Consider the following 22,957-nt stretch of genomic DNA (forward strand, 5'->3'; position numbering starts at 1 on the left):
GATAAAATGCTTTCACTCAAGGAAGAAGTAAGCTTGATTTTTAGCCTTAGCTCACTCATCTGCCAATAATTTCACCAAAGATCCTCCCCACCTTCTACAATAAAAGTCAAGCCACCATAGGCGTACAGTATCATCAGTGTAGGCTTACTGTATTCCCCAGGTCCAAAGGCAACTGTGACAGTTTATCCTGCTTGAGTGACACTCAAATTACTGCAACTATATTTCTAGCTCAAGTGCTGCTTTTGCAACTGTAATAAAGAGCTGGCTTTCATTAAGTACAAAGAGGGAGGAAGTAGCTCAGAGATAACAGCATTATGTGAGAATCTTTATTTTGACAAATATGTGCAGTATAAAAATTTGACCTGAAAAGTTAAAAAAAAGGTAAAAATAAATATGTTTACAAATTACTGTAGAAATAATACAAAAAAGACAGTTAAAATTCTCAATGAGGAAAAACCAAAATGTGTCCAATTGTATAAAGGCTCTTCCCTTGCAAGAAATGGGGATAAAGCTGAAGACCCAGTTTGGTTTCACTGCTGAGAAATGTACAAAATAACTTAGAAAAACCAGTCGAGGTCAAACGTTGTGAGCCCACTACTTGTCTATTTTGATATGAGGAAAGTTGATAACAGTGCAAGGCAGAGCTGATAGTAGGACAGCCAAGGGTTTTCCATCTGGGAGTCCATCCTATATTAACCTTCAAATAAAAACTGAAGAAAAACAAGCCCTTAGTGAAGTCCGAGCTCTGCAGTTGGCTGACCGGATTTCCTCCATTGTAGTGCTCAAAATAGTTTACTTCTTGGCCAGCAAAAGCACGGAAGAGCCTGGAACCAACTGCCTTTAGCAAATGCCTGCTGCCTCTTCTAGCCTTCATGGATTGGGCCCAACATCACCCAGCAGTCTTATCAGAAACTTGAGGTCTGGGATGCAGCAGTGTTGGCTGCACTTGGAAAACCCTTGAGTTCATGGGAGATGAAGGAAAGCACCAGGGTTTGCCAATCTGTGGCTCAGAGCACACTGTGTTCCTTTGTAGGAAGCACCTGGGCACACTAGAGGCTTGTACCCTCAACTTCTCTCAGCCTTAGTTCTGGTTCTGAGGCATTAGCTGAACCCTCTGAGAATGGACGTTTGGAGAAAGCATGCACAAGCAAGCAACCCTTAAGTCAGAGGCTTTGTCAAGATCCCAGGTTTCAAACCCAAGAGTGGAGAATAGTCTGTGGGTTGCCAATGCCTAGAAAAATGGCCTGCCTTCATTCCACCACCACCACCACCACCCCCCACACACAAAAAAAGCAGAAGGAAATAAAACAGCCTCAAGAGGTCTGAGAAAGCAAGAACCTTAGGATTTAGGAATCAATTCCATTTCCTAGTTTGGTTTCTGGAAAGAAGCAAATGTAGCAGTGACTATCCACAGCTTGGCTATAAGAATTCCCTGGAGAAGCCACTGAGGAGAATTGAGTCTCAAAGATGACCAGCTTGGGTTTGAGGGTTCACTTAGGAAACATTGAAAAGCTTTCCACTGGAGATGATTGTCAAAAATTGTAACCTGTAAGTCATGCATGCTACCCAGCTGCCAAGGAATCTGTCCCAAGCAGTTCCAAGATGGTAGCCAATCTGGGCAGAGGCTCATAGTACAGGTTTGCCCTCATGTGCTGAGGGCAGCCTTGCCTATTACAGAGGAGCCTGTGAGAGTCGACTTCACTTGGCCCCTTAGAAACTTACCCGATGAGGGCAAAGAGGTGACTACATCACCTTGAAAGCAAAGTGAGGAGGCTGTCTTAGGACTCAGCTGAATTTGAGAGGAATTCAGGAGTATACAGGTTGAAGTACCGAACCCTCACTTCCTTAGTATGTTGGGGTTTAAATCTACCTGGTAGATGACCAAAACATTTTATCTTCCCAGCAGAGATCACAGACAAGCTCATCTAGACATCTGGGCAGTTTCCAGGTGGAATACATATAGGCCTCCATATAGCATGGCCTTGAGCACCACCAGCAATCTTTGTTCCTCCTGGCAAACTCCTTTTTAACATTCACATCTATGTACACTTAAAAGCAGTTCAATGCTAACTCCCTGCTATTTTGGCTCATCCTTGGGATGTGGAGATGTGGAATGGGGTACATCACATAATAAAGCACCATTCCTGTACCCTGTTTTCTGATGCCCAGAAATCAAGCTTCTGGGCCTTGTATCTCAGGCACGATCTTATTGCATTGATTACTAGGTTGAGGGGGGAAGACATTACTAGCTGACCCAAAATCTCAAATTCTACCCCGTCTGGTTGTGTTCAACTGGGCTAAGAACCCCTTCCCACAAGCTGGAATTGCTCACTTACCTATCAGAAGTTGCCACTTACTGTTTGATTTAGCACACTTCTGAGTTCCCTCTGGATCCTGGGGCAGGAGTGGAACCTTTCCCAGAGGCCATCATGTAGCAGACATGCAGCCTGAAAACGTCTCTTCTACTCCCGAGCTGGAATCTGTTTTCTCTGAGCAGAACGGCCCAGGCCATACTACAGTCACCTTTCTTCGCACTTCAGATTTGTCCTTTGGACCATTAAGAAACTAAAACAGCATTCCCTTCTCCCTCCCACCCCATCTTTTCTCTTCCATTCCCCTTCCCTCCCTTACCCATTGCACTTTACCCGCTCTGCTTGAGGGTTATGTCACACCTCAGCAAAAGCTAAATTATACTGCTCTGGCTTCTTCCCACATCGCCGGGCAATGATGGCCAGATACAACATAAGGAGGGCCACCCAGTAGCAGCCATACAGGACGGCCCCAGAAACAAGGAAGGCTAGCTCCGTCTCACTGAAAAGATCCTGGCAATAAGCAGTATATGCCAGGCCTCCCAGAAGGACTGCCACCCAGATGGACACAGGGATGAGGCCAATGAAGTTCACCACGATGGTTTTTCGGCCAGAGGTGCCCCAGCCGGATTTGTTGATGGTAGCGATGGCAAAGATCTTGGCTGGCAGGAGGCTGGACATATAGAGAAGGGAGTAGAGGGACATGAAGATCATCTCTGCATTGCCCCGAAGGAAGCAGGCATAGGTAGCCTTGATAATGCCCACCAGCTGCACTGTCAGGAGGAAGAGAAGAATGTTCCAGATGCGGCCACGGTAGAAAAGCTGTATGACTGTGGCAATGAGGAAAAAGGGGAAGAAACCCGTGACCACTGATTCGTAGGTCATCCAGAGGTGGTGCTTATGGAACCACAGAGAGTTGTAGAGCCACTCCCGGAAGTAAGACTTGCTCCAGCGGGTTTGCTGGTTGAGCCACCGGAGGTACTTGGTGGGGGTTTCTGTGAGGCACTTGGAGCGCGCTGTGTATTTAGTCCTGTAGCCAAGGCTCAGGACGCGGTTGGTGAGGTGTCGGTCATCCCCAAAGCTGCACTTGCTGCCGAGGAACTTCTGATGGTACCAATCTTCCAGGAATTGCTGGAGGAGGCTATTGCGGTACATGCCCAAAGGCCCACTAATACACTGCACGCAGCCAAAGTAGGACTGGCAGGCGCGCTCCACGTTGAAGGCCATCCAGTACCGCACACTGCTCAGGAAGGAGATCCATGAATCATACTTGTTGAGGATCTGTAAGGGAACCATGGATGCTGGGCCTCCTCACCTGAGACCGTGAGCCCCAGGAGACACACACTGGAGACCATGAGGCCTCCCTACCTTGAGTTCTGTAGCCCACTGCTCAAATTCCTGGCCATCAGTCCTAGACCAGCCATGGCTGGGAAACCCAAGGCTCAGAGCCAACCACATTCACTCTCCCCAGCACTAGCCCCAACTCTCCAATGTGTCATCAGCATGGATTGTCCCTGTAAAGTTACTCTAGCAGTCAAAGCCACCTTCAGTCTCAGGAGGCAGCCTGTGGCAGTGACAGAAGGTTTTGAGAAAGATGCAAAGCAATGCCCAGACACCTGTCCTGACCCTTCAGTTGGAAAGCTTCTTGGGAAGACCTGGTATGTTGCCAGCAGTACCCTCTGGAAGAAGATACTGCCTCTTATTCTGACCACACTGCCCAGAGCTCTTCAGAGCAATTTACCTAAGAGCAAGGGTTTCTCAAGGGTCTAACTTTGGAGGTGCTTGCTGTGCTACCAGCCGAAAAGGAAGCACCCTGCAGGATCAATGGCCTCAGAATTCTGTGCCCCTCCCAGCAGCATAGGCTCGCCACATACCTGGTAATTTCCCTGTCTCAGGTTGAAAAGGGGTAGGAAAGGTGTTGAGTAGCAAGTGAGCCTTTTGAAACAAAGAGGAATATCTGCACCCCACCCCCCAAAATACTAGGCAGTCAAGATGCCCATTTCCCAGACATATCCAATTGGATCTGAAAGCAGAAAGAGTCCAGCCCCCCGACCCCCAGGAATCCTTGGTTACTTCTTACTTGGACATCTCCCCCGACTCCTCCTACTTGGGGGTCCTCCTCTAGGACTCGAAGCATCTCAATGGTGCAGGCTGGATCCAGTACAGTGTCAGAGTCACACACCTGTAGAGGAAATGCACCGTCAGCCCATTTTGACCTCCGTCCACTCATAGCCTGAGGGACATAGCCCCCTTTCATATGATTCACTTCCAGCACTAGCTAAGAGGTCTACACCAAATAGAAAGGGTGAGATGAGTAACAAAGGAAAAGGAGAGTTCAGATACCAGGCTTGACAACCACTAGGCTGAGAGAGAAACCCAAGAGTCTGCCAGTGCTGGACCTGGGAAGGGAGAAATGTTTAGTACTGGACAAGCCATTAGCCTCTATGAAGCTAGGCTCCTGAGAAATGGTCCTAAAATGTTTCTCTGGGTCCTTGGGAAGAAAGAAGGAACAAGTCATTGAAATCAGATGACAGGAACAGTGCCTAGACCAGGGCCGCCACACACACTTCAGAAGGCCAAGCTCTTGCCAGAGGCTACTGCCCAAAACTATGCCAAAGGATTTTTCTGGATCCTAGGTCAGTGTTCAACTGCTGAGCCACACCCGGCCGGGCAGCCATAGGATTTTTAACAACAGGGTCTTCCCTGTTTCAGCTTCTGGCCTCTTGGATGATCCACAACCCAAACGGAGGATGTATCTACCCACTTACAAACCCCCCACCAGCATGGCTGCCAAGCCTTCAGTACTCCCTTGGCACAGTATGTCTCGCGGGGATTATACTCTGAACGGGCATGGAGGCTCTGGCAGCAGCTGCCTCCAAAACCTGAATCAAATCCTGCCCACCTGCCCTCCTTTCCTAGGGAGGCTCATGGTCCAATTCTAACAGGAATCCCCATTATTAGTTGAATCTGGGCTATGAACATTGACCCTGGTGGCTGACTCCTTGTCTGTTTTCTAGAAAATTACTGAGATGATACAAAGACCCCAGATAAATATTGGGCAGGAGAATTGGTTTTCTGACCTCTGACAGAGCAGAAAACAGCATCCACAGATGAGCCCAAACCCTGTTCTGCCAAAGCCCCAAATCCTTTCACTGGAGGTGCTGAGTGAAAGCCATTAGCCTGTAGGAAGGGGGCAACCACCACATGCTCCAACCTACCCAGCTTTCTCTCTCCATGTTGGAAGACAGTGGCCAGACAAACAGCAGAAGGCTGAGGGGGAACCAGGCAGAGCATCACACTTGCTTCCTCCTACCTCCCAACTGACACAGTCTTAGGTTCTGGTCCAGTCTGGGAAGGTCCCAAGGAGCCTCGATCAAACTCCCAGAGCCTCCTCAGCTTACAAACCAAACTTCCCAGCACTCATGGCTACTTTCTGCCGGGACCGTAACCAGGAAGATCTTTCTAGCTGAGAAGTTAGAGCTCTTGTGTTTCCCTACTGCCTGGGGCATGGTTATTTCCCTGAGAGAGAAAGACACACCCTCCTCCGCAAGGCTGTTGGAAGACAGGCTGAACTCCACCAGGCCTGCCCCAGGCAATGATCCCAAAACCCTGAGGAGAAAGGCTGGCTCAGGTATGTGAGCCTAGCTGCTAAACCACCAGACACAGGAAAGATCCGGAAAGGAAGATGTGTAGCAGAGCAGGTTTAGGGGGACCCTGTGCTTCAAGGGAGTGAATGAGTAAGTCACTGTGGCTTGAGCATGTCCCAGGGCTCAAGGGATTTTGCTAAGCCTTCTGAGTCCCCAGGAAAGTTTCAAAGGCCCTTTGACCCTAGGTGAACTGCAGAATCAAGAACTGCCTCAGATCCCTCCCTACAAGGCTGAGGAGGTCCTTGGGCCTAGGAACATGGAAAAACATAAATGTGCCAACTGACTCATGCAAGGATGATACTTTCAAACAAAACCAAAACAAAAAATCTGTGCCAAGCTAATTTTAGGTGGGTACAGTATAGGAACTTTAAATAGTGGAGTACCTAACATGCTGTCAGCAAGACTGAGTACACAGGTGGGCTACCACAACAGCCACTACTCACTCAAGTGATGGGCAAAACCCTCTGGCAAGTCTGGAGAAAGGAAGAAACAGTAATGGATAGTGTGGATGTCGGACCAGAAATCTGGTGTCCTGGGTATGTTTCTACTTGGTATGAAACGCATGAAGCTCTAGTCAGTTCTCTCTAGGTTTTGTTATTTGAAAACTGGAGCTATTCAACCTTGTCAATCTAATAAAACTTTTAGGCTGGTGTCAATGACCCCTTTGACTGGAAGTTAGGCAGGGTCTCTTCAGGGTTCTGGCCCTGCCAAGACTGCTGCAGAAGCAAACTGGGATGATTCACACCTGCGTCGCTCCACCTTACAGACACGAATTAAACACTGAGAAGAGTAGAACTTTTTGGTCCATAACTAAAACAATATTTGAGTGCTTTCAAGCATGATGTCTTTTACTCTTCACCACGTTTTATTTTTAAATCCTCACCCAAGGATATTTTCTCCATTGCTTTTCAGAGAGAGTGGAAGGGGGAGAGAGAGAGAGGAACATTGATGTGAGAGAGACATATAGATTGGTTGCCTCCCACACGTGCCCTGACTGGGGCCAGGGATCAACGCTGCAATTGAGGTACGTGCCTTTGGCCAGAATTGAACCCGGGACCCTTCAGTCTGCAGGCTGACGCTCTAACCACTGAGCCAAACCAGCTATGGCTTCACCACGCTTCTTTATGAAGAGGTTCATCCCCATGTTGCCAGTGGTGAGGCAGTATTGCACAGTGAATAAGAGCAGATGTGAGACAGACTGCCTGGGCTCAAATCCTGGCTCTGCACCTTACTGCTGAGTGACATTAGGCAAGTTACTTAGCCTCTCTGTGCTTCAGATTCACCTTCTATGAGTGGAGATAATAGTACTTATCCCCTGGGAGTATTATAAAGATTAAAAGAGTTAATATGTATGAAAAGCCTACAACAGTGCCTGGTATGGAGTAAATGCTATACATCTGCTTGCTATTATTATTATCAGGACACTAGTCACAGAGTTAAGTAACAGCAGTGCCAGGATTCCATCCCAGGTCTTTTTGACCCCAGGACTGCTGTTGAGAACCATTATACCTATTGCCTTCTTAAGTGCAGAGGAGGGATGTACATGATACAGGGGATCTATACTAGACTTGAAACTTCTGGAGAAGGGTATGCCTGGCTGGCTGGACAGGTCCACACACTCATAGGGAGGCACCCTTACCTGAATGTAGTCCACTGAATCGCCAAGGGCCTTGAAGGCTGTGTACATGACCTCTCGCTTGCCTCCCCACTTCTGCATGATACATGAGAAGGTGCTGGCCCGCACCACATGCTGCACACGGTCCATGCCCTCCTGCAGGCTGGCCTCTGTCTCACCCTCACCCGCCTCATGGAAGTTGCTACGCCACACAAAGAAGCCAGCTTGCTCAGTGCCGCCTAGCACCTCATGGAAGATGTCTAGCATGTAAGCATCCTCCTGGCGATTGCCATCCACCACCATGACCACCTTGAGGTTGGGGAAGGCGATGCGCTGAGCCGAGCGCAGACACTTGCGCAAATAGTCAGGGTCCTCCTGGTATGCAGCAATGCAGAGTGCCACTGAGCGCCGTGGTGGGGAGGGCAGCTTCAGTGGCCGGCCTGCCCGCCTCATGTGCCGGTGCTCCAGGAAGGCAAACAGGCTCTGGGTGAGCAGGTGCAGGCCCAGGATGGCTCCGTATAGGCCGAAGGACAGGTAGTGCTTTTCTGTGTGGATGAACTGGTAGCCTGTCACATAAGCTGCCAGGATGCCACCAAGCACCGCCAGGGCAAACAGGCTTGTGCCCACCACACGTAGAGCTGTCGTCAGCTGCACCGGCATCTGGCAGAACAAGGGGGGAGATGTGGAGGTCAGGCAGGAGGCAGCATCTTCAGTCAGTGGGAATGGAGGCATTTTCTCTAGGCCTGGCCCAGAACAGGGCAAATGACCCACTAAAACCATTTTCGCTACTGAGCATGACTAAGACTGTTTGTAGCTTCAGAAGCCAGACTACTGGGGTTCAAGTGCCAGCCCTGGCACTCACTGTCTATGTGACCATGTTTTGTCCCTTAGTTAATGCATCTGTAAAATGTGGATTGCAGCACTAACCTCATAGCCTCTTTGAGGTTTAAATAGGTTACATACATAAAGCACTTAAAGTAACACTTATAATTGTTACACAAACCAAAGCTGGAGAGAGCTACCTAGCTAGTGGATGGCAGAACTGGGATCTACCTGGCTGACCCCAAACTTAAAGGCAAGCATCAGCAGGGGTGAACCTGAGGCACTTCTGAGCACATGAGGGGCCAGGGAGAAGGGAGGGAGATGGGCAAGGAGGCAGCCAGTGGCCCAAGAGCTGCTACCTATAGGGGATTGCACTCGGGGAGGGGAATGTGTGCCAGTAAAGCACAGCCACCAAGGAGGCCCATGGAGAAAGTGGGGGGCCCTGGCCAGGTGGCTCAGTTGGTTGGAGCCTCATCCTGCACACCAAAGGTTCTGGGTTCGATTCCAGATCAGGGCATATACCTAGGTTGCAGGTTCGATCCCTGGTAGGGGCATTTATGGGGGAGGGGGAGCAGCCGATCGATGTTTCTCACATCGAAGATTTTTCTCTCTCCCTTCCTTTTTCTAGGCCATATCCTCCAGTGAGGAGAAAGAGAGAGAGAGAGAAAGAGGAAGGGAGGTAGTGAGGAGAAACAACAGGAAACGTAAAGGGGAGCCAGGGATAAAAGAAGGGAACAGCTTCCCCTTCTCCAAACAGCAAAATCAGTAAGAGAAAGTTTCCCTGTGTTCTCTTTCTCACCTTTTTCTCATTTACTTGAGAGGAAAGAAAGGGAGAGCAACTGGGAAAGGCAGACAAGGGAAAGAAGGGGAAATGAGAGCTGGGGTGTGGAAAGCTCTCCTGGAAGCCCAGTGCTCAGGGCACCAAAGGGAACTGCAGCCACGGTGCAGCTGCCTGGGGAGAGTGGCTGCCTGGGAAGCCCCATCAGCTTGGTCCTAGCGCCGGCACAGAATCTCTGGGCTCACCCCCACCCCACCCCCCAACCTGGCCACTCCTGCAAATGCTCCCAGATTTAGTTTGCAACAATCAGGGCTCCTAGCATCTGTACTGTTGGAAACAGCTGTGCTTTAATGAAAAGAGCCTAGGACTAGAGAGACACCAGAAGACTTGTGCTTGAGACAGGGCTCTACCACCTCCTGGCTGCCTGACCTTGCCCAAGTTCTCTAAGACTTGGTATCTCCCCCCTTGCTGGTTCTAAATGGTTTCTTGCTCCATAGGTCTCAGGTAAATCATTTCCCTAAAAATGGAAGCACTTCCAACCCTGAAAGACTACCCAAGTGGGAAGGCTGATTGTGGAGGGGATAATGCCTGATCTGGAGAATCCCCTTACCACCCCACCCACCCTCTACAGACAATAAGGTCTCATTTCCAAGCTTGCTCCAACTCTAGGTCTTACTGAAACCGTCCCCCATCCCCACCCTAACATAAACACACCTTGTTGCCCTGGGAACACACAGTCGCTGCCTAAATCAGCCTGAGATTCAGGCACCAGCACCATTCCAGCAGCTTCAGTCCGGAAAGGGCTGTTGGCAGCTTCGCCTCTCCGGGAAGCGCGGCCTCCGGGCGCTCTGCCCCGCCATCCCCGGGAGCCTGCCGCTTGCTTCCTCTGCAGGACTCCCTGGTCCCCACCCCACCCCCTCCTAGCACGCTCCTGCGGCCCAGGGGCCCCCAAACCCTGGAACCAACGGCCCAGGAGCGCCCCCGTCCCCCTCTAGAGATTACACGCGGAGGGGGCGCTGCGGGCACTAGTGCCCGCTTACGATCTGGGAAAGGGCAGAGGGCTCGGAGGACAGCCCAGCAACCTGACGGTCGCTGGCGCCCCGCCTCGGTGCAGTGCTGGAGGCGGTGCCCACCAGGTTAATGCAGCCGGGAAGGCACTCGCCACTCTTCTCACCCCCACCTGAGCCTTGCCTTCTGGCCAAAGCGGCGCCGACCACACCCACGTGCCGGTTTCCCAGGACCCATAAGGGAAAACCGAAGGAATCAGTCAGACCAGGCCCCACTCATCTCCCCGGGGCCCCAGCTACCGTGGCAAAGTGTGCCTGCAGACAAAGGCGACATCCCTGGTGTCGCCGGCGCCCTCCTTTCCCGGGCGGGACCCCCACACCCGGCCCAGGAATTGGAGGCACTACCCCGGCACCCCCTGGCACCCCCTACCCTTCCGAAGACCAAGAAGATCCTGTAGCCGGTGACCTCAGGAACAATCGGACGCTGGTGTGGGCTCAGGCTGAGGTGCCCAGATAGGGGACCGTGCCACCCGCAGCCAGCGGAGGGAAGCTGGACCGCCTCTCGCCCCTGCGCGCCCCCTTCGCTCAGAAGGGATTTACGGGAGCTGGGTCCCGGTAGGCTAATGCGCGCTCGGCTTCAAGGACACCGGGTTAGGGACGATCCCTAAGACCGACCCCGACCCCGGCCCACGGAAGGAGAAGACCTCCAACCAAGGACGCACACCACCAATCTACCCCCGAAACTTTGCGGGGCTGCCCAGTCTGCAGCCTCTGCAGCTGACAGGTGTGCCCTGCTGCGGGGCCACACGCGGCGGGATGGAAACTTGTGCGCGGGGCGGGGGGTCTTTCCTCCTGGCCTCTCCCAGCCGGCGAGAGAAGGGGAGCCCAGGCCAGCAGATACCTGCGACCGCGGCCCAGTTAACCCGCAGGAACCTGGGCGCCACGCGTCTTGGTGCCAGGACAGGTGCGAACCCGCGGGAGGGCATGGAGGAGGGAGACTCCGGCCAGCCTCGTGCCCAGCACTGTCGTCCGCCACCTAATCCATTCACAAAACCAGAGCCGCAAGGGAGGAAGGGAGGAGAGACCCGAGGAGGAGAGGATGGAGGAAGAAAGGGAGGAGGGGTCAGTGGGGAGGGGGCTGCAAGACCCGTCGCCAGGAAGCCCGGAGATGCCGCAGCCCTCAGCCCGCCTCCCGGCGCTGGACGCGGCGCCCGCACATCCGGGGGAGCCAGTCGGAGTCCGCCGGGCACCCGTGGAGCCGGGCGCGCCCCCGGCCTCTGCGCCGCCCCCGCGCTGCCCGCCCCTCCGAAGCGGCCGGCCAGCCCCGCGCTCACCGTGCCGCCGGCTGCCCGCGCTCCGGTGCTCAGCAGGCCCGCGGCAGCTCCATGCCCCTCCTCCCCTCCTCCCCGCCGCCGCGGCGCGCTCCGACTGACTAGAGCCAGCCCCGCCGAGACGCCTTTTAAGTACCGAGCGCGTCCCCGCCGGGAGAGGCGCCCTCCTCCGGCCCTGGGGCCGGGAAAGTTGGGAAGAGTGGGAGGGCTCCCCCGAGGGCCACGAGGGAGCTCCCCCGAGGGCCACCAGGGAGCACCCCCTTCCTGACTCCGGCGGAGGGAGCTCCACGCGGCCGGCGCTCGGCGGGACGCCGGGTCCCGCGTGGACGCGGTTCCCCCACTCGCAGTGTCTGCACCCTCGGAAACTGGGTTCCCACAAACCCACCAAAGGCCGAGCTCCTCCGCGCTCGTCTAGGGTCCAGCTAGCTGCCCAGAGGAAGGCGGTCATTGTGCTCAACCTAGAACCTGAAGCGTTGTTAACTTCCAGTATAACCCGCTTTCTGAGCTTGGAAGTTTACTCACCCTGCAAGCCGGTAGAAATCTTCCCCTGACTTCTGCCCGCGAAGGGGCTGTTCCCTGTATACGGTACACCCTGAAACCAAAACAGCAGAACCCTCCTGCCGAGGGGGGAAAAAGCCGCAGAGGAGAATAATTGTCAAATATGAAAAGACTGGTCAAAGGTGTTAACAATTATGACAAGCTTAGCTTTGAATTCCGCAGTGGGGCGCTGATGACTTGAAGGTTGTTCGCAAGCTGCAAATAGTCTTGTAAAAACCTTGGAAGTTCCGGTGTCTTAAAGCCAAAACTAATTCCTCCTCCCCCTTTTTACACCGTTATTTCCGACATACATGACCTCCTAAATTCCCAACTGACCTTATCGCCCCGGGTGGTTTCCAGGTCCCTAAAAGCTTGGGTGAGGTGGGGTGGGGTTGGGGAGAGACAGGGAGCTGGTTGCAGAGGAAGGAAGTTTAGAACCAGTTGAACACACTGTTGCTCAATCTTGGAAAAAGTTGAAGAGAAAGTATAATTAAACACTAGTAAAAAGTAAATGTACATGACCTTCAAGCACATCTAAGATGTCCATTTCTTTCCAAGCTGCCACAAACTTATAGGAACCTGAGTTGCAGTCTACGAGCTGCTCCTGTGAGAAGCCTTATGGGCTCAGGGACTTACTTGCCCGCCCAAGGGCACTCAGTGTGGACTACAGAGCTCACCCTTCATTCGCCCAGGCAAGCAAAGAGCCCTGGCACACCTACTCCACCCACTCCCATCTTGCATTACAGATAGGAAATCACTACGCTTTTGCTTGAGAAAATCATCACTATGATACATCATTTAAATATTCTTTATTATGTGCTTTTAAAAACTAGTATTGAATCCACAATGGCAATGTGTTTTGAACTTAAGACTGGTCCTAATAAGAGCTGATAATGCACAGGGGGAGAGAGAGCAGCTCTTTGTTAAGAGAAGGGCTCTGGAGGCAGCCAGCCAGTTCTGCCACCAGCATTGTGGCACTAACTCAGTATCTTCATCCTAGAAATGGAATCCAGTATCTACTTCACAGAGATTGGCTGAGAATAAGTGCTCAGTAAGTGGCATCCACTTGCCATGCTGTGGATTCCACATGCCCATCCCTCCAGGATGCGACAGGATGGAGAGATCAGTGTTGATGACAAATGCCTTGTCTTGACCGCATTATGGTTTCCCAGAGCCCTGGGCCACTTCCTCCACATCCAGGGGCATCATAGAGCCTGTAGTTGCCAGAGATTAGCTATCTGATCCTACCTCCCACTGAAATTTGCAGTCATTAGGAAAAAAGCCGGGACTAGGCGGGGGACAAAAAGGAGTGCCTCAGCAGGCTGGGTAGTGACTACCCCATTTAAAGGAGATGGCCCTGTGAGAGGGAGGGCCCAACATGGACAGGTGTTCTGTTGTCAAGAGAAGCCAGAAATCCAGATTTCTATGTGAAATCTCCTAATTTTTAAGTGTTAAAAGCCAATTCAAATGTTGAAAAAGACATTCCACTGACCAGACAAAAATGTGTCAGTCATAGCCAACCAACTGGCTGCTTGTAAGTGACCTGTTTAGAAGCATAAGGGACAGAGCAGCCAGTTTGGAAAGATCTTGTCTGCCCTCAAGGCAACAGCAACATGACTTCTCCAGTGCAAGTTGCCTGGGGCTGCTCCAGGATCCTCTCATGTTAATTTCGAAGGCTCCAACTTTGTCCCATCTTGCTCATTTGGCTCCAGGGAGTTGTATAGGTGGTGGGCTGGCACAGCACAATTAAAACATCCTAAATGAACAGTGGGTCCACTTGCAGCATCATGAGAAAACACTCTGCCCATACCGATTGGCTTGCCTGAGGGAGTAAATTCATTCTCTCTCTCTCTCTCTCTCCCCCCCCCCTCCCCCCCCCCCCCATTTGCAGGGCCAGAGACCTGGTGTTATCAGGCAGCTAGGAGAGTCTGTACCTTTGTGACCAGTCTATGCCAGGGAGGGTTTTTCTGTAATAAACAGCCAGTTTTCAGTGCCCTATTTACATTCCTCTCTTCAGAAGGAGTTGGGTAGGGGAACCTTTAAGGGGCTGATACAATAAAGCTCAACTTTATCTCTGCTTAGCACTGGGGATTTAGAAATAGGACTAATTCCATACCCAATTGCTTAAAAATGGGAATTCAGATGTTGTGAATTGGCTTTTACTCAGGCTCCAGAGGATAAGCCTCCCTATTCAGCTAAGTTGCAGAAGATTTGTACTTCATTTGAACACTCATTTAACAAACCTGCTCTGAGCAGAGAATGGTGCTTTGACACTGGGAAGTTTCAAGCTGGGCCCTGCCATCTAGATGCCTATCCATTTTGAAGACAAACTTATACTTGAACAATTAAGTCACCAAAAAGGCAGTTTATAATTAAATGTTGATGACAGAATCTAACTAGAGAGTTTGAGGATTTTAGGAACGAGGTCTCTGAGATGGGATAGTCTCATGGAGAACTTGAGCTGACTGTGTAGAAAGGTAAGAACATTCTAGATGGGTGGAATAGCTTAAGAACAGGAGCAGATATAAAAATGGGTGAGGTGTGTTTGAAGGGCTTTAAAGAGACCTGGATGAAACAAGAAATTTCCACTAGAGAACTTGAAGGGTATCTGCTGTATAGGAAGTGTCTGAGAGAAAGTCTAGCTCCTGAGGAATGCTAGGGACAGATTCTGGAAGGCCATTAATGACCAAATAAGTAGTTTGGATTTTATTGGGTAGATGATGGAGAACTATTGAAGATGTCTAAGCAAGATAGTAATTGATCGAAAGTATTGTTTGGCGATGGCTGCGCTGGTGGTATTTTGCGGTAAGGACCAGGAATGGGGTGTAGAAGACCTTTTAGGAGGCAGGTAAACCACAACAGAGGGCTGAGATGGGACTGCAATGAGGATTGTCAGCCCTGCCTTCAGAAAGAGGAGGTGGGGGCAGGCAGTGTCACTGTCTTGGGCACAAGTGAGGGTAGGGGTAGAGGTATAACTTCTACAGTTTGGAAGGTTGAAAGGGCCATTCTCAAAGGTTTGGAGGGCTTGAGGTAACTGAAGCTGAGAGTTCCACAAAGATTTCACCTTTCCATTAAATTTCAAATCCAAACTCATGAAATGCTCAAATACCTTGCACCAACAGGAGTCCGCCATTCAACCTCCCTTGTCATCACTGGTGCTTGAAGCTGCAGGACAAACCCTGCCAGTAACCAGGTGCTGCTCAGCTCTGCTGGTGGCAGGGGAGGGGAGGTGAGGGGAGGGGAGGTGAGGGGAGGGGAGGGGAGGGGAGGGGAGGGGGGATATTCTAGCCTCAATGCTCCTCCATGGCATCCAGCCCACAGCTTCTAGCTAAGCAAAGCAAAATGGAGGGTGGCAGCCAAGCTATCAGGTCTCCCCCAATCCATCCATCCCATCAACTTCCCCTGATCTGACTACAGTCAAAACCGCTTGAAGCTCATGAAGGTGAACTTAACCTGGCCTCCAAAGAGGAGCAGGTTATGTCCCCCAGCTGACTAAACAGGGCCCTCTTCAAGGCAGCTTAATCTGCAATACTAGTTAATACATAATTCAAAGTGGAAAGTGTGAGCCTTGACTACAGTAAGGCAGCTACTACCAAACAAAGTTCCCCTTTCATAACTTGGCCCTCTTACTGACAAGTACACTGCAGTCAGCCCCATTTCTAGGTGCTATGTTTGAAGAAGCAGGTATAAGGACTATTCTGTCATGCAGTTACAATGGTGAGATTTTAACTCCAGTCTCTCCCTCACTCTCTCTCCTTGGATAGAAAACTTGTTTTCATTTCAAAGTAAGGAGTCTCTGCTGTGCAGCAGAGTAATCAGTTCCTTCTGAGGGTCCAGATTCTTATGCTGGCTTGAATGTCAGGGTTAGGAGGGCACATCAGGATGGTGACCAAATATCAAACCAGACCTGGAGATGCTTTTCTTAGAATCCTGAACAGAAAAAGATCTTCCTGGCCATCTTTCCTTTCTCTCCCTCCCCCAGGTGAATGCAGAAAAAAACCCAGGCAGTTTTCAACCATAATCCACCTTCTTTGTAGACTGTTGTATGCAGCTAATAAAAATTATGTTCATGCCTGGCAAGTGTGGCTCAGTGGTTGACTGTCAGCCCATGCACCGAGAGGGAGCTGGTTCTATTCCGAGTCAGGACATATGACTTGATCCCCAGCAGAGGGTGTGCAGGAGGCAGCCAATCGATGTTAATGTTTCTCCCTCATTGATATTTCTCTCCCTCTCCCTCTCTCCCTCCCTCTCTCTCTCTCTCTCACCCTTCCTCTCTCTAAAATCAATAAAAACACTTTTTAAAAAAATTATGTTCAGAAAGACAATGTAGAAATAAGCAAAACTGCTTATAATGCAATTTTGAGTAAATAAGGCAAGATACAAGATTGTTATATATGAACGACTCTACATTTACTTTGTTTTCTTTTAAATCCTATGAATTAAAAGGCAGGAGAGAAGCTCACCCAGATATTAAGATCAGGTTTGTTTGGGTGGTAGAACAATGGACTTTTTTTCTTTTTGCCTTTTTCTCTGTGTTCTCCAATTTTTCTATCCATAAGTATAAGTTTATAATAAAAAAATATTTTGAAATGGTATGAATCATGAGTTCACAGAATATCCTTCTACACTGGGTGAGGTACAGCCTATGTGATAGATGCATTCATGTGAACCTCAGTCTATGAAGAAAGCAGTCAAGTTGGGAAGGCCAGGATACAGGAGGAGTGGCAGCCAAAACTTGAGTACTTTGCTTTATTTAAGTCCTTCCCACTGTTCCTTTGAGAGAATTTTGAAGGGAAGGAGGGAGTATGTAAAGCTGTGCTAGCTCATCCAGCACCTTTGAGTGAATTAGAAAAAGACCCCTTCCCTGGGAACATAGCCCTGAACCAGGGCACCCCAGCTGGTGTCAACCCCCACGGTGATCCTGGTAAGGGAGGGAAGTGCACATAATTATGTGCTCTATGAGTACCCTGAAAGGATGCTTTTCTTGAAAAAAGCATTCCAGGAATGATGATGTCAACAGCATTGCACTCCTGCCCCAGGGAGAGGCTCTTTCCTCCGGGTGTTGAAAACCTACCCCCTATGCAAGCACCCGTGTGTACGTCCACTCTTGCGCATGCACATGGCTCACTAGCCGCCAATGGACACACACGTGCTTGCTCATTATTCAAGTGCACAGTTTCCCAGACCTTGATGGGACACAACCCCAGTCTGCAGTCCCAGGCTCAGTCGCCAGATCAGCAGGAGGGGAACAAATCACTTAAGGTAACCTGGTTCCAAATTCATTTGGCTCTTGTTACAATAATATCAACCACAGTTCTTAAATGTGCTGGCTCTTCTGCTTTATGTCCTCTTTCTTGATTAAAGACATCATTAGTCACTGTCACAGAGGAGGTCCAAAGCTGGATCCTCCATAAAAGCCATTATAGAAGAGCCAAGGGTAGGAGCAGTTCCCATCAGCTTCTTCGTGGGAGGGGCCCCCCAAAGTATGTCCCACTATCAGATTTTTTTGCTAGGACACACACACACACACACACACACCTCCTTTTCTCACCAGATAAGCTAACATAATGGTTCTCATGTCTAGCAACTGCACATTACACTTTTAAAACCTGGGGAGCTTTTTAAATAACACTAATGCCTGGGCCCTATCCCAAGTCAATTTGGTCAGAATCACTGGGGGTGAGCCCCAGGCTTGCGTTGCTTTGTTTGTTTTGAAATTCCCTAGGTGATTCTATATTGTACGCAGCACAGGGAGCACATCCTGAGGCTTCTCCTCAGCTGAGATTTGCAAACACTTTTCTGGTTCTAGGTGAACAGCAGAGAGCCAGCCAAGCGCGGAGGTGAGCTCCAGAGTGTACCAGTGTCTGTCCATCTTCCTCTAGCACCTTGCCTGTCACACCTGTTTGAATTAACTGACCTTAAAAACTTAACAATGAACCAATGAGCTATCTAGTCAGAAGGGAAAAAGGAAGAGAGGATGCTGATGGAACTGGAAATTAAAAGGGAGAGCCAGGGAGAAACACAGAGGACAGGCCAGATGGGCCGGGGCAGCCCCAGAGCGCCCCAATCTACCTGGAACTGTACTGATACAAACTTTTTGTTGGCAAAGGTGCTACCTGCTTTTTCCAGGAGAACAGAGGAAAACCCAGTCAGTCCTTGTCAGTGGGAGGACAGCTGCCACAAACGACTTGGATTAACTTTCGCTGTCTTTTTTTTAAAAAATCCTCACCTGAGGATATTTTTTCCATTGCTTTTCAGAGAGAGTGGAAGGGAGAGGGGGAGAGGGAGAGAGAGAGAGAGAGAGAGAGAGAGAGAGGAGAGAGAGAGAGAGAGAGAGAGAGAGAGAGAAGCATCGATGTGAAAGAGACATATCTACAGGTTTCCTCCCCAATGTGCCCCAGCTGGGGATGGAGCCTGCAACTAAGGTAAGTGCCCTTGACCAGAATCGAACCCTAGACCCATCAGTCCATGGGCCAACACTCTAACCACAGAGCCAAACTGGCCAGGGCAGCTTTCATTTTCTAAATGACAGAATGTCTGCACTTTGGGGGCTTTTCCTACTCAAAGGATGAGTTAGGGTAGTGGGCCTGAGCTGCTCTTTGGGGACACGGGGTCCCCAGGACTATCTCTCTCCCCCGGTCCTGGCCTTGCCCTTGGAAAAATACCCATATGCTGGAGCCTCGAGATCTTTGCAGTCTCTGAACAACACTGATACTCACAGTTGCTTTGGGGAGTGGGGGGGTCTCACCCCACCCCCAGCTCTTTGAAGCATCAGGACCACCATTCTTTCAGTAAAGACAGCCTAATTTCAGGGTGGCGCTTCCCTAGGATTAATATGGTCACCATAGGTTTTGAAGTTTTGAAACTGGCATGTGGTCTAATAAAGGCTGTATGTGGGGAGGAGGGTGGGGAGGGGGTGGTGAAGGGGAGGGGTCACCTCGTTCAAGTTCCAGAGACTGGAAGTGTGAGCAGGCAGCTTTGTTCTCCCCAGCGCCAGGCTGCCTGTGCATGTGATGACTAGGGCTACGCATCAGAGAAGCCCCACCCAGGAACTGCTCTGAGTGGGCTTCAGTTCTTAAGGCAAACAGTGGAGATTAAATCTTCCATCATTTAATAAACCACTTAAGGGCCAGGAGCTTTTCCTGGTTCCCCAGTGTACAGGGTGCTCCTGCAGCTCGGAAGCCGCCCTGCAGATTGCTCTCTTGTGATACTAACAACTCTCACCCTCAACCATTCTGCATCTCTGTGATGGAGTTAGGTGCTGGCTAACTGGTTAATATTACTGTTTACTGGTTAGTAAACAGAAGAACTTTCTCCACTCAAGTGCACTCACATCTCCCCTTTTCTCTTTCTCTTCTCATTTGCGAGCATTTGCCTCTCTGGACATTCATTAATTCGGTCTCATTTTTTGCTCTCAAAGAATGGTATGGAACAGAGCTATTAATGTGGATGTGTAAGAAATAACAGTTTAAATGTTAGGATAAAACAAAGCAAAACCAACAACAAACAGAAACAAAAGGGGACATTTCTGGTCTCTGATTGGAGTTCATGAGATGATTTGCTACATTTTCTATGATGCACACAGGCAACATGGCTCTCTGCGCCTCTGCTCCCAGGAAGGCAGTCTTAGTCTACTACCTTAGCCACCCCAGAAAGAACAAGCCTTTCAATAAGCAATTTACAAAAGCTGTCAAAGGAGCGGATGGGCTGGGGAACTTTAGCCAACCTCATCTATAGCTGCTGGGCAAACTACAAGTCAAATACAAGACATATAATAAGTTCCAGTGTCTGAGATGGGGTTTTGATATTTGGGGCCACTATCTGGAGGGAATCAGGGATGAAGTTTAACTTGACAGAAGTGGTCCATTTAAACAAGCAGAGGAAACCAGTTATATTAAGAAGTTTTTACAATTTAGAAACATAGTCTCTACTGGGTAGCAGCAAAGCACAATGGCTAAAAGCCCAGCCTGGGGAGCCAGACTACCTGGGTCCAAATACTGGTTTGGCTACTTCTCACTAGCTATGTAGTCTGGGGCAAGTAATTAGCTTCTTGTGTGCCTCAGTTTTCCCATCTTTAAAATGGGATAATAATAATAATACCTGCCTCACAGGCCCAGTGTGAGTACTTAGTGGATTAATAATATAAATCAAGTGCACAGAAGAGCAGAATAAGCTCTTTATAGTGTTAACTGATTCTGTATAGTGATGCAGAGCTACTGCAATCATTCATGTGGGGTTTTTCAGGATAAACAGATACTCTGAGGAGCCATCAGACCTATGTCCTGAGTCTGATTTGGGAACTGTGGTCATTATCCTGAGGTCATTCCACACCCCATGAGACAGCATACCCTAACACTCAGGACAGAATCTCAGAGCTGAGAGTCTGGTAATGGCCCTTTTTAGTAGACCTGTAGGAGCTCAGGATTTTTCTCCAGGGTGAGCACTTATAAGCCCCTAACTAATACTTGTACCTGGGATATTGCTGCTGGTGAGTGTATGTGCAAACCCTGTCACGGTGCCCCTATTGGCGGCTTTGGCGCACTGAAATCTCCAGCCCCTGAAGAGTTCCTAGTCCTGAATTATTTAGGGAATGGTATTAACACTTTGCTGTGAAGATGGAATGTGCATTTCATGGGTATTAAAGCAATGTCAGCTGAGGATGGAGGAATGTAGATCAGCACAAACTTTTTGGCGAACATTTTGGTGCTAACATGTGAAATGTCCATGGCTTTTTGACCCAGCATTCCAATTTCTTAGGTTATCTTATAGAAACACTTCACTACATAAAGAGTTATGCTTAAGAACCACTGAAGAATCATTGGAAGTTAGAAACAACTCTACTGACCATCAAGAACAAATGCTTAACCCAGCAGTAGCTCACCTGGACAACGGGAGGCATGCCACCATCACGAAGGACAGGGATGTGTAAGTGCCGACAGGAGAGCGTCTCCAAGGTATATGCCTAAGAAAAAATATCTGGGACACTAGGGTAAAAAGTACATTTTTGTTTTTGAAAGCAGTAATACTTGTTAATATTCATTTGGGGGAAGGGAAGGAAAGAAAGCTCTGGAGGGATATACGCCAAACTGTTAGTGGTGATCTTGGGGTAGGAATGGAGGTGAGGTTGTGAGAATTTTTCTTTGTTACATATACGTTAAATTTGTTATAATTCATATAACATATATAATCAGATACACACACACGTAGCCAGGACATCCATACCTGAGGGCTTCCACTCAGCATTCTCAGAGGGCAGAGGCCGGCATCCTCAGGATGTATCAGGGGAGCTGAAACGTCTTCTTCACGGGACCCGATGCCAGGGCTCACGTGTACATATGAGTTTGTTTCCCAAACTGGGCTCTCATTGAAAGCTCTGGCTTAGATACTCATTTTGGGGGGAGAGGCTCCATGGTATTCAGCAGTTCAAGAGTCTGGCTGGGACCCAGGAGACTTGGGGCCAAATCCCACCAAAGGGGGACAGCCATGGCTTGCCTAGCTGTTCTATGATGTGAGAATCAGACAAGCTCACTGATAAAAAAAAACCACGACTTTCCAAACTAAAGGAAACACAGAGCAACTGATCATGCTATTCTATGCCCCACAGGGACTACAGAGGGTTACCTGGGGGGAGAGTGCAATCCCTGAGCCCTTCTGGTGGCATGGAGCTACTGAGTCAGTATAAAGAACTGTGGGGAGGGGCACTGGAAGATGACCCTTCAAATCAGTGAGCACAGCTCCTTCCAGGGCTGATGGTGAGGGTCTGCATTTCCTCTTCACTTGCCAGCACCTGCGGGTATGCTGAGCACAGCCCTGAGCCCTGCCAGCAGGGAAAAGTGCAGCAGCCAATATTCTCAGAAGAAAACTTCCCAACCCCCAAGCAGCCACTCAGGTCCAAGCAGAGTGGTGCATGGAAGTCAGAGATGCTGCGCACTGCAGTGAGGCTGCTGCATGTGACTGCAGAATGTTTGTGGCTGCAGAACTTGCTGGAGGACACAGCCAGGCCCTCAGAGGTCATGCCTGCTGAACAGAAGAGCAGGGGAAGAAGAGCCTCCATGATCGTGGAATAGTGGCCACCTCTTCCAGCCCACCCTGAACTCAGCTCCTGTTTCTGACTCTCCCTTGCCATTGAAATTCTGGCTGACATTTTGGATCTCTGTGTAAAAATACTGCAGAAGCCCATCTGGTTTCCTGCAGTGAGATGAATGGTCCCCCAATTCATTCCTACCCATTGATGGACTTTCAGATGTCTCCACTGCAGCAAACTGCTGGTGAGTCAGAGGCAGACGGCAGGCAATGCTCCATTCACTCACCCTCTCACAAAGGGACAGAGCAGAGGGGTGGACTGAGGGCAGATAACACATTTACTTTTCTCTTTCTTCTTGGGCCAATAAGGAGAAACTGCTGCTGCCAGAGAATAGGGGGTGGTGAAAGGGATAGGGGTCCCTGCCTCATTTTGGTTATGACAAAAACTATGCCTGGGTATGCAACTCCTTTTGTTTATATGTATTTCCCATTTTACAGAACTTATCATCTTGGCCTCAAAGTACTTTCCAGAAACAAGCTCAAGGGGCTCAGGTAGAAATAGGTCTGTGGCTGCCCCCCAGGCTCAGAGGTTTGATGTGATGGGCACATCGCCTCCCTCCCATCGTCCCCTCCACTTTCCTCTCATTCGCTCTGCCCCACCACACCGGCCTCCAGACACACTCTCAACTCTGGGCCTTTGCACGTGCCTTCTCTCTGCCTGGAATGCTCTTTTCCCAAATATCTTCATCCTCACTCCTTCACCTCCTTCTGATCTTTATTCAATATCAACTTCTCAGTGAGGCCTTCTCTGGACAAGTTACCTAAACTTACAGCTCCCATCCCCATACGCTCCTCAACCCCCTTCCCAGCTTTATTTTTCTCAATAGC

The 22,957-nt window shown here is 49.8% G+C and overlaps 1 protein-coding gene across 3 annotated transcripts; it reads right to left on the reverse strand.

Annotated features, from left to right (window-relative positions):
* Positions 1–297: 297 nt before the first annotated feature.
* Positions 298–22,821, reverse strand: HAS3 (hyaluronan synthase 3). 3 transcript variants are annotated; one of them, XM_087827517.1, is made up of 4 exons: positions 20,928–22,821; positions 7,596–8,231; positions 4,390–4,491; positions 298–3,590 (listed from the first exon to the last, which is right to left on the reverse strand). In XM_087827517.1, the coding sequence occupies exons 1-4, from the start codon at positions 20,943–20,945 to the stop codon at positions 2,667–2,669; spliced, it is 1,680 nt and encodes a 559-aa protein (XP_087683643.1). In that variant the 5' UTR covers positions 20,946–22,821; the 3' UTR covers positions 298–2,666. The 3 variants fall into 3 exon arrangements, with proteins under 3 accessions (XP_087683643.1, XP_016056272.2, XP_087683642.1); XM_016200786.2 differs by lacking the exon at positions 20,928–22,821 and adding an exon at positions 9,886–10,015; XM_087827516.1 differs by lacking the exon at positions 20,928–22,821 and having other exon boundaries at positions 7,596–8,420.
* Between the last annotated feature and the right edge of the window lie 136 nt (positions 22,822–22,957).

The sequence above is a fragment of the Miniopterus natalensis genome, chromosome 18 (assembly GCF_054644295.1).
Source record: "Miniopterus natalensis isolate mMinNat1 chromosome 18, mMinNat1.hap1, whole genome shotgun sequence".
NCBI lineage: Eukaryota > Metazoa > Chordata > Mammalia > Chiroptera > Miniopteridae > Miniopterus > Miniopterus natalensis.